This window comes from Humulus lupulus, chromosome X (genome assembly GCF_963169125.1).
Source record: "Humulus lupulus chromosome X, drHumLupu1.1, whole genome shotgun sequence".
NCBI lineage: Eukaryota > Viridiplantae > Streptophyta > Magnoliopsida > Rosales > Cannabaceae > Humulus > Humulus lupulus.
The window spans coordinates 30,966,755-30,979,088 of NC_084802.1; the positions used below are offsets into that span (position 1 = coordinate 30,966,755).

General features: G+C 30.8%; 1 protein-coding gene across 5 annotated transcripts; it reads right to left on the reverse strand.

Annotated features, from left to right (window-relative positions):
- Positions 1-287: 287 nt before the first annotated feature.
- Positions 288-5,358, reverse strand: LOC133804013 (peptide chain release factor PrfB3, chloroplastic-like). Of its 5 annotated transcripts, none has more exons than XM_062242157.1 (5): positions 5,003-5,358; positions 4,166-4,370; positions 1,761-1,867; positions 1,054-1,161; positions 288-977 (listed from the first exon to the last, which is right to left on the reverse strand). In XM_062242157.1, exons 1-5 carry the CDS (start codon positions 5,048-5,050, stop codon positions 798-800), a joined length of 648 nt encoding a protein of 215 aa, XP_062098141.1. In that variant the 5' UTR covers positions 5,051-5,358; the 3' UTR covers positions 288-797. The 5 variants fall into 5 exon arrangements, 1 of the variants encoding a protein (XP_062098141.1); XR_009878268.1 differs by lacking the exon at positions 5,003-5,358 and adding an exon at positions 1,231-1,554 and having other exon boundaries at positions 947-977; positions 1,636-1,867; positions 4,166-4,192; XR_009878267.1 differs by lacking the exons at positions 4,166-4,370; positions 5,003-5,358 and adding exons at positions 1,231-1,554; positions 1,951-4,159 and having other exon boundaries at positions 947-977; positions 1,636-1,855.
- Between the last annotated feature and the right edge of the window lie 6,976 nt (positions 5,359-12,334).

Genomic DNA, 12,334 nt, shown 5'->3' on the forward strand with positions numbered 1-12,334 from the left:
CAAGATGTGGGTGGACACATAGAGAACAAAAGTTGTAATTTAGAAATCATTTACAAGAAATTGGGATTTTTGTGGCGATCAATTTCGCCGCAAATTCCCTCATATTTCGCCGCAAAATGGTCATCGTAAATGTCATTATTTGCGGCGAATAAATTGCCACCGCAAATATGAGTAAATCCGCCGCAAATAATTCTGGATTTTGTCACAATTGACTCTTATTTGCAGCGAATTACTCGCCGCAAATAGTGTAGCAGAAATAAAAAAATCAAATTTAATATATAATAAAATTTAAAATTAGAATTGTAGTCTCCATTAATTGATAAGAAAATAGACCATACAATCTAATATTAATAATTGTCTTTATAGTATTAAAACAAATAAACACTACTATTTATATAACTATATAATCTATCCTAAGTTGATCGCATCATCATCGTCATTGTCATCTGGATACTGAATGACTCGGGGCGGTGGAGATCGTGGCGGAGGTGCTGACGAAGACGCACCATTTCTAAATGTAGATTGAGGCGGGACTGGCGGGACGCGTCATCTTCGAACATATGTGGAGGCGGTGGTAGAGCTTGTGAAGGTGCAGTCACATGCATCTCCCACCATTGAGTTACTTCATCTGATCTCATAGGTTAAGGTGGTGGGCTGGATTTAGGAGGAAAGTGCTGAGATAGGAACTCAATGTCTGCTTTGCATTGTCTCAGCAAGTTAGCCATCGCCTGTCCCATCGTGTTATTATTATCATTTGATTGAGCGGGCTGGGTGTATGACGATGATTGTGCCCGAGTCTAAGATTGACTGTTGGAGGTCTTTTTCCCATTTAATGTGCGATCAACTCCTCGTTCAAGGCCAGGACGTTCACCCAACACTTTTCTCATGATCATCATTTCGTCAACCGTGTTTCCTTCATCAGAAATGGAAGATGGGACTTGTTGGCTCTGTGCTTTAAAATCTTTGTACATTATTTCCTATTTTTACATAAAAATATCAGTAATACATCCAAACCATAGTGATTTTAAGGTCAAACAATAAGATTATTCTTACATAGTCCGTCTTCGCTTGCTCATTGACGAATTCTTCTTTCTCCTTACAGGTGTGGAATTGCTTCCAGCTTTCAATGTAATCCGGTACATTCCCAGATTCTAAGTTCACCTGAACACAAAGAAACAACTTATTAGATAAATATTTTATTAATAAAGAAAACTTATATTTTTTTGTTACCTACTCTATCGTGACAGGCCGCCACGAATGACTTTGGTCATTGAGTGGAAGGATACTTAATCATATCCCTATTGGCCTGATTCTTTTCGGCCCGTTTAATTGATTTCTCATCCAACCATAAGTCATTGCATTGTTTCCAATGTTCAGCATTAACACCACTGTGGAGGTTGTTCAGGCCCGCTCTAAGTTCTTATCTTCAACATAAAATTTCTTGAAGTGCGCCTTCCTACGCGTTTTCCTATCATGATATTTGACGCCAGCATTATCATTTATAGCCTCAATATTATGATCATAGTCTGGTCGCCCTGCTATATCAAAATAATGCTACATTTTGAAAACAAAAATCATTAGTAAAACGACGTACCTCCAAAACACATTATTTAGAAATATATTTGAATTATTTACCTTTATAGTGGTATCAAACAACTGTTTGTATTGATCAGGCACTGATTTCAAATTTGAAAAATATGGTGGTAATTTGTTAGTCACGGTGTTCCCGACTAAACGTCTGAACCATGTTCCATGCTTACCCAATGGCTTATAAGTGTCTGAGTTAATATTGGAAGTGGCTTGCCAGCTTTGCGCCTCGCCTTTTCGAGTTCTTGGCCCATTCCTCCTCCACGCCCTTTAAATGGAGCTGTGTTTATTTATTTGCAGAACAAAACAAAAACATTGATAAATAATAAAAAAATGATCACTTAATTTTTTAAATTTAATTACCGAATTGATAAGATGAAGGGATCAAAGTAGGATCAGGGGGAGGATCATCGCCTACATCTCCACCATGAGACCGTGGGACATCTGCTGACATCTTTATAACAAAAATATTTATTGAAATATGAAAAAATTAGTTAGTGTTAATGTGAGACGCACATTGGCCTAATAAAAATAGACACATTATTATTTATAAACATAACGTTTTGTTACATATATGAAAAAAATTATACTAAGAGTAATCACTATCATCACTAATGTCTTCAAGCCGCTCTTCCTCATCATTATTGTCATCATTAATGTCTTCAAGCAGTTCTTCCTCATCATTTTATCATTCATCGTCATCGTCATCATCGTTAATAAAACCTTCATTGTCACTGTCATGGTCTTGTTGATTAGTAGTAGAAGGACGAGACACAACGTCAATAAGTTGAGCTTGATCGTTAGACTGTTGCACAATAAACTCTCAAAATCGGCAGCTAGGATGAAATTTGATGAAGAATCATCATGGACAACATCAATATAAGTAATGACTTCATTAGCCTCTGGAATATCCCAAACATGTCTGTGATTCACATCTTGAACCACCTTCCAACCTCGACCTTTCACAAGATCATCAAGATAGAAAACTTGCTTCGCTTGGGTAGCAAGTATATACTAGTCATCTTTATACCATTCACCAGTGACATTTATACTAGTAATATTATTTTTAGTGATTGATTTGTTCCTGCTCGGATCAGTATTGAATCATTTGCACCGAAATAATATTAATTTATATTCACCAGTATAAGATAGTTCCAATACTTCCTTAAGTTGGCCATAAAATGTCAAACATTTTTCTCCAGCAACAGACACTCCACTATTTTGTGTAATGCGAATCTGATCTCGATTATGTGTCACAAATCAAACTCCATTCACAATATAAGCTTGGTAGGAATGAGCAAGAACATTTTGCCCAGATGCTAAAGCTAGTAATTCATCTGTGCAGCCAGGAGATCCGAGTTGGTGCAACTCAAACATCTATATAACTTTCCTGAAAACCCCATCGAAAATATGTCCCTCTACCGTATCCATGCGATAAACCTCAAGTTTAGGCATTTTATACATGGACATCTAATATTTTTGTCACAGTCTTTATGTTGCTTCACCAAATTGATACTTGGAGACCGCTCCAATACTCATCACTATTACGATTTCTCAAAAATGCCCAACTCTTATCGATCGGCATCTACGATACACAAATAAATGACAATTAAATATCGTTAAACTACATGTGTGTGCACCCTATAATCCAAATTTTCACTCCATTTCTATAAGGGTAAGAACCTATCCCATTAAGGTTTACTGTGTACATATAGTGTGATCTATACTCTTAATATTATTTCATATCAATACAAATTTCTGCAGCACCTCTCCATAGTTCTCATAAGTGGACAGACTAAAATTAAGTCTGCTCACTTACAAGAACAAAGAAGGAGACACATACCCAAAGTTGTACTAATGAAGCAATAAAATGAGTTATAGATCAAACTATAGGTATACAGTAAACCCAAACTATCCATGCGGACAAAAAAGTCATCGATAATTCGGAGAGACATATTTAAGAGTCCTTACTGATTCAGCCTCTCCGAACAGGTCTAAGGTATTTAGTGATTACAAATAATAAAAAATTATCACTAAGTGATAATAATTGTTCTATACAATATTTTCATATTTCCACACAAAGCTAAGTACAAAAAAATCTATAGAAAATTGGGCAGCATATCCCCTAATTTACTAGTCTAGCCATCTGTCACAATCAACACCGGCATGTCAAACAAATCAAACAGCACACAGGTTTTCATCCATATATCACCGCAGCACACAAAATTATCAGAACCTACTTCACTAAGACATGCAAGTTCTCAATCTTCCGTTATCACCGCAGCACACAGAATTCTCAAAACCTACTTCACTACAGATGGATATCTAAGATATTCAAACTCCACTAAAGTAATACAATTATCATTCAAAATTGTAAAATAACAAATAGTATCAATATTAGCCTATATTATTTATTATTTATTCACTAAATAGTTGGAATAGTTATGAGGAATAACCTAAATAATCACCTGTTATGAGGAATAACCTAAATAATCACATTCACTAATAGGATCAGATCATACTGTCATATTAAACATGATAAAGAATTAGAACGAGATGTATAAATATGACTAATCACCTGCTGATTGGACACTTATGCCAGTAGGAATATGCTGAATGCAGACTGAAGGTCTAGTTCCACTATGCTCTTCTTCAAGCATGGAGGAGGATGTGATATTCAAATCCCTATCATCAATTTGAAGATTGTAAGTGTTTTCAAGGAACAGGGGAACAATGTCTACGCTTGCTGAGCTACTCTGCATGATTTCCACAAATGTGTCAAGCTGTGAAAATTTTAATCAAGATGAATAGAATCTTCTACTTAGTAGTCAATACTTTCAGAATAGAGCTATGAGACATGACATAGCATTGGAGCATTGTCTTGACTCTTACAGTTATATTATTTAGAATGTTGAAGGAAAAACCAGACTTCATTGTTCTATATTAAAATAAGGTGCAACATTAAATTGGAGTAACAGTGAAATTACTCTTCACACAACACACATCATATAAAAATCTCTATGCACTCACATAGTCTAGACTAAGTACACAAGAATCTCATCTTAGTGAAGAGAGTAAATAAACAGAAGAAACAATACACATCCGTGCCGTAAGGGGAGGAAAATAACTAAAGGCTCCTGCAAAGTCTTAATGTTTCAGAACTAGAGAAAATATAAGCATATAACCAAATATATAATATAATACCAATTACCAATTATTTATAATATAAATAAATAAATAAATACCAATCTGATATCATATATATATATATATCATATATATTATAATATTAAAATAAATATGATATTATATCCTATATATATATAAATCTGATAATATATATATATATCTAAAATTATAATATATATATATATTTATATAAGCAAACAACTAAAAAAAAAAAAGCAATATATACCTTGAAGGAAACCCACAACTGGAACCGTGAGCAGCCAGCACACCCCATGCCGAATACCTGCTGGAGCCGAGACCTTGCACCGCCGACGAGACGGCTGGAGCCGAGACCTGCGCCGCCATGAGTGCTGGAACCGAGAACCTGCGCCGCCGTGAGTGCTGGAACCGAGAACCTGCGCTGCCGTGAATGCTGGAGCCGAGAACACAGCTACCGTCGAGCGCCGCCGAGAACCCAACTGCCGTCAATGCCGTCGTTCACCTTCCTCTTTCAGCCGTTCAGCCTTGGTGTGGTTGATTTTTACCAGCCGTCCCTTGCTGTGGCTTTGAGTAATAAAATCCCCAAATGTGTAGTTTTTTAAGTGTAACCCTATAATTTCGAAATATACGGGTGTTTTTTAAGTGTTTTACATCAAACATTTAAGGACTTACTTTGGGAGTCCTTAATACTCTTTTAGGATATGCAAGCAAATCCTAAAAAAGTATTAAGAACTCCCAAAGCAAGTCCTTAAAATTATTAAGTAAAACACTTATTTTTTAGCCCAGATTTTTTTAAGACTTGCATATTCTTTTAGGACACTCATTGCGAGTCTTAAAAGAGTATTAAAGACTCCCAAAGCAAGTCCTTAAAATTATTAAGTAAAACACTTATTTTTATAGCCCAGATTTTTTTAGGACTCGCATTTTCTTTTAGGACACTCATTGCGAGTCCTAAATTGCATTTTTTCAGGACTCTCAATGAGTGTCCTAAAAAATCCATAAATATTTTTAAGGACTTGCATTTAGGTGCATGTCCTAAAAAAGTGTCCCGTAAAGGGTATTTTGAAGTAGTGTATCTTTGGTAATAAAAACTTACTGCCAAAGAAAAGCAAGACAAATAAAAAATGGTCTTATGATGTCTTATGATTTGTTAAGTTTTATGACATTTTCTTATATCATATATTTTATAATGTTTAAGTTTAAAAATCATTGCTTTTATTATTATTTGTATAGTTTAACTTTATTATCTATTTTATGTGCTAAAGTTTAATTTGAATTAATTATTATAATATTTTTTTTGGTAATTTTATTATAAAAGAAATTAATTTATCGTTCAAATTGAATTTTTATTTAAATATAAAAAAATTATTAATTATTTATAATTAAAATTTATTAAATATCAATTTTTTTAGATTTTTAATTATTTTATTTGTTTAAATGTTAAAATCTAATTTTATTGTAAAAGTTTAATTTTAATAAATTATTTAATTAAGTTAATCTTACGTTAAATAAAACTTTTATTGTCTAATAGTTATTTAGTAATTTTATTATTAAAAAGTTTAATCTATCGTTCAAATTTAATTTTTAGTTAAATATAAAAAATTATTAATTCTTTATAACTAAATTTTATCCAATATCATTTTTTTTTGTTTTTTAATTATTTAAATCTTATTTGATTTCTTTAAATGTTAAAATCTAATTTTATTGTAAAAATTTAATTTTGTTAAATTACTTAATTAAGTTAGTATTACATTAATTAAAAATTTTATTTTATAATAGTTGTTTATTAATTTTATTATTAAATTTTTTAATTTACTTTATATTTTAATTGATTAAAAATCTAGTAAAATTTTGACAGCATAACGACTATATTTCTAACTATCCCAAAATTTTAAATATGCAAATAACAATTAAATCCAGTCCAGAACATACAACATATTTAATACAATAAATTAGTAAAAAAATTCAAAACAAAATTATTATATTACAAACATATTACTAACATCAAAATTTTAAATAAAATTAAAATCAAACTTTTTTCATAAAAAATCAAACTAATAAATTGAATATAAAACATTCAATATCAATAATTCAAACACAATATTATTTTTATTATTACTAAGTTAAATATTTTTTTTATATAATATTAACTGAATATATATATATACCTCTCGATTCAACTATATAGGTAGCGGTAGAGGCCCAAACTCTGGCACTACTCCAGCGTGGTGGTGGTGGTGGCGTCACAAAATTTAAATGTGTTAGGAAAATAATATTAAAAAAATTAAATCTTAAAAAAAATTGAGAGAGAGGCCGAAATATAGCTGTGATGGTGGGTGGTGATTGTTTGTCGATGGTGAGGTCGGATGGGGCAGTGGTGGAGGTTTTGGGATTTTTTTTAATTTTAAGAAAATGGGTTTTTGGGAATTTATGAGAGAGAGGCTGAGAGAAAGGGGTCAGGGAGGGGTTGGGGAAGGCTCAGCTGGGGTTGGCTGGGGTCGGTTGGGGTTGGCTGGGGTTGGAGGAGGGGGTCGGGGGCAGTTTGTAAAGAGAATTTGAGAGGAGAAAGAAAGAGAAGCGCAAAGAAATGAGGAAGAAGAAGAGGTTGGGGCTAATATATCGTGGTCATTATTTGCGGCGAAAATTTTCGATGCAAATACCCTATATTTTTGCCGCAAATAAAGGTCACGGATAATCATTTAGCAAAATGGCACCGTCCCACTTAAACCCTAAAAGTCAAATAATTATTTGCGGCGAAATTATTTGAAGCAAAAAATACCTACGGGAAACTTCCCACCAAAATTTTCAACCACGTTTTCATAACTGTTCACATTTTTTGCTGCGAAATTTTTCACCGCAAATAAGTTTTTATTTACTGGCGCCAAACAGTGCACGCCCTATGTTTTACGCGCTTTAAAATACCATTATTTGCGGCAAATAAATCGCCGCAAATAACTTTTTTTTGCCGTTAATATCCCACAATTCCCTACCAATTGTTGAGACGATTATTAGCGGCGAATTTAAATATTTGCCGCAAAAAATACTAATTCTTCTAGTGACAAATTTATCTCAACACATGAAAGCTTGGACTATGGCTAGAGAAATGTTGGAATAATAAGAGAAGAAGATGAAGATTTTATTGTCAGAAAATGGTTTACTAAATCATTCTCTTTTTCTCTTATTACCATATATAGGTTGTATATTACATCATCATCATCATCATAATAATAATCATAATAATAAGAATATGGTAATAACAATGATAGCAATAGATTTAGGTAATATCAAACTTACCAAATTTGAAAAATCTATTTTCAAATTATTAATTAAATAAATAAAAATATGAAAAAGCCAATATTGATTCTTTATTAGTATCACACGCATGCATGTCACTGTCCTTGGACTGTGTCATGCGTGTAGCCTTATTCCCATACAAGGAATGTTGCATTTTTCCTATTTTCTTTTATTTATTTAATTAAAATCCCTCCCATAAAATATGATATCATCTTTTTAAGGAAAAGATAACAACCATAATTAAAATTTAAAATTTAAATTCAAAATTCAAATTAATGATCATCATTATCATCATCTCTTAAAAAATTAATAAATCAAAACTATTTCGACTTACCATTTTTATTTTCTCCCACTCAAATAAAATAATTAATTTCAAAATTATTTTATTTATTATTATATATATTTCGAAAATTTAATATTTGAATAAATAAATATATTTTCAAAATTTATTAATTAATTATAAATTTATTATTCAACATCAATTATCATATAATTTTATATTTGACTGGAAGAACAAAATTCTTCTCAAATTTCCAAATTACAGTTTTACCCTTGTATTAACTCTTACCATGATATGATATTGATAGAGCTACCACGGGAACCTATGTACCTATAATTTGAAGCTCCAATAAATATTGGATTTTATCAAAACTCTTTGATTAAATAATTATATTTATTAATCTCATGATTACTCCACTATAAATATGAGAGTGAACTATTGATAATTCTAGACATATATTTACAGAGTACTTTATTAAAGAATAAAGTGTCCATTGATATAATCATTACATACAACGTTAATCCTCTATTAATGGTTCGTAATTAAAAAGGAATAAAATTACCGTTTTACCCTTTTAACTATATCTAGTTCCTAGTGTACCATTGACTTTACTAGTGAAGGTTGTGTTACAATAAGTTTGCAACGTGAGCGCTCACAACCTTTTAAGTCCCAAAAGTCAACCCAATAAGGAACCATTATTCAATCTATAAGAAGGTATAGATTCCATATTTGTTAAACTATGTCCCTAGCCATATGTATCCTTGAGTCCCCAGAATAATTTTTCTTAGCCTGATCATTTTGATAAACCTTAGCACATAAATCAAAGGATCAAATGACATATAAAGGAGTTCATAGTAACCTCAGGATTAAGATCATCGCTTGATGTGTTTGATTAATACTATGAAACGGTGTTTAAACAAGTATTAACAAATCACATCTCTGGTCCAGTTCTTTATATCACTATATATAAAGTTCATTCACTAAATTGTCCTACTACACTATTGACCCGGATCTAAGTCACTTGTATTCATAATACTAGTGAATCGTACTAGTAGTAATTAATCGAAAGATTTCATAACTTTATTTTACTGTGAACTATTTCAAGTTCATTATCTCAATCTCGATCCTCTCATACCAATATGAGATTAAGACGACATAGATGAACTTGAAATTTTTTGATATTTAATTAATATTATCAGCATAATATCGGACATAGTCTATAAATATATAATAATTCAATTCAATTATTTATTTCATTTAAAACATTTGTCAACTACAATTGCTTTAAGGGCACTATTCCTAATAATCTCCCACTTGCCCTAAAGCAAATTGAGGCATCTCTCAATGTGTTATTCACATTATCCTGAACGAATTTGTCTAACAAAATCTTTGTAAACAGTTTTGTAAGAAACTGTTTTGAAGCTATCTTCAAGATCGTTACATCAATTATGTAAAATTTTCTAGAATTATATGATACTTCATTTCATTTACCTTCCCCTCTCATGATTTCTCAGTTCTTCTAGAATAGTTATGTTTCCATTGCTTTCACAATAAGGTATTAGTAGCTTATTCAAGTCTGAAACCCTTTCCAGAATGGTAAAGAACTCATCTAAATCAAATAGCCTATTAAACTGCTCAATAGTTGTTACATTTTGGCATCTATGGTGGAATTTACAATTCTGAAATGTCCAACACATTTCCAGATTAATAAGTTTCCTCCACAGTTATAGAAATTGATTCTGATATCATTCTTTGAAGACTTCTATCTGATTGAAAATCAGTTCATCCTTTGGGATTTTAGGTCACTGCCTAAATACACAAACATATAATCTTTATTATATTCAAGATACTCAGAAAATCAAGTCCTTATAATTATTCAATGACTCAATCCAAAATTGGATTGACAACTACTGACTATTCCCACTGTTTAACAAATGTTAATTTGAACACATAACATTCGATACATTAAGCAATCCATCACTGAGTTGTAGGAATACTGTCTCATATCCTTCTTTTCTTGTAAAAGAATAAATGGACATTATTCTTTAGATAATACATACTCCTGACCAGGAAGGCAAAAAACCTTTCTTAGGGTTTTGCAAACTAAAGTATTCAAGCTTCTTATCTATATAAGTTGCTTGAGACACTGCCAAAAGATCGTTCCTTCAAACTCTAAAGATCATTTGAATGCATAGATCATATTTGGATTTTCCAAATCTAATATTTAGAAATGTTCAACTAACCATTTCTTTACTTTTGATAATTTATCTACATCATTCCCAATCATTAGAATGTTATGAACATGAAGAATAAGAATCACAATAGAATCTTTGATTAAATCAAAGATATTTAAGATATGATGACTCGTTAAAATCCAAAGGTGGATTTAAGAAGCGTTGCAAAAAACTTTTCTTTTGATCTTTTATTTCGAATCTTTCTGGTTGAGATCTTCAAACGGTTTTGTCATGTCAGCCATTTAGAAAAGACTATTTAGACATCCATTTTAAATATCTCATAACCCATGCAAAAAGCATTGGATAAGAGTATGTAAACATATTTAAGCTTGTGTACAGTATAAGATATTTATTCGAGTAATAAATTTCTTCTTTCTGTTTATAGCCTTCGACTATTAACCTTACTTTGAACAGTCTATACTTTTCTCTGCTCTCCTCTTCATCTTGAATATCCTATTGCAAAATAAAGTTTAATGAACTTTAGTTGGATGTTCAAGAATCCAGATGTCATAGGAATTCCAAATTCCATTTATAGATTTATGGTGTTTCAACCATTGTTCTCATTTAGAATCTTTCATTGCATACTAGTATGTGAAAGAAACATAGTTAGATTGTGTTAGATATAACCAACTGAACTTTATGTTTGTAACAGAGTAGTTACTAACTAACACTCCCACTATAATAAAGCTTTACATAATTTTTGATATTCTTTGGTTTTATCATTGTTAATTATCAGTAACATACTTACTTGACTTATAGTCATTATTTTGAGTACAAGTTAACTAGAAATATAGTATTATAATAATCATGCTTCATTAAAGTAGCACTGAAGAGATACAAACACTTTTGTAATCTCTTTATGATTATTAAATTGTTTCATTAAATGACTTCATGGAAAACTTTCAATTATTCACATAACTACTTGTGAATCCCAACTTTTAAGTCTTTGATGATGTACAATCAAACATGTACAGAGTATAATAAGTGTAAAAATGATAGAAATAATAAAGACAATAATGATCACTCATCATTTATTGAATCTTATCTAATATGATTATATTCCATTTCCAAAATGCTAATGTTGCTTAGCATTCTAGTTTTATGTAAGTTGGGTTTGAATTCCAAGCTCACATGCAAATTACTTGAATTCAAAATTCGAGTTTAGACTTCCTTTTGATCAGATCAAACATGTCTTAAGTGACTTTACTTTGAATGTTTCATGAAAATTTCTAGAAATTTGTTTTGCATTCAACAAAGGTAAACATATCTTAAATAAATGTCAATCAATATTGACTTAATATTCATTATCTCTTTTAGCTTTGAACATTAAAATGTTCAATATACATCTCTATGTATTAGCTAAACGATTATGTGATTTTTGAGTCTTTATTAGAGAAATATCTTTGGGTTAACTTTAATTAATAGACTATATAAACAAGGAGAGAACCAATGAATAGTTCTAATAAAAGACTGTCTTTTATTTTTTTTTATGTGTCTATTTAATTATAAACCAATCTAAACAATAATTCACATATATGTTTCACTTAATTGTTGTTGGAATAATATAACTTATTTATTAAATCTATGATTTGCACAATAATGAATAATTCATAATTATCAATATAATCATTGATGAAATTGGTAGAACAAATATATTTCAAAAATAACATCTGAATTTATTATTTAAAAGAAATATTAAACTTGTTCACTCATCAATAAAGGAATCTAAAATAAAGCTTCTAGAAAGAATTCTAGAGTCAATTTATAGAAA

Excerpts from the sequence above, each read along its gene's own strand:
- LOC133804013 (XM_062242157.1), bottom strand. The coding sequence starts at position 5,050 with ATGGGGTGTGCTGGCTGCTCACGGTTCCAGTTGTGGGTTTCCTTCAAG. Across the intron at positions 1,868-4,165 it reads CATAAGTGTCCAATCAGCAG|CTCCATTTAAAGGGCGTGGA; the intron begins GTGATTAGTCAT and ends AAATAAACACAG. Across the intron at positions 978-1,053 it reads AGCAAGCGAAGACGGACTAT|GAAATAATGTACAAAGATTT; the intron begins GTAAGAATAATC and ends ATGTAAAAATAG.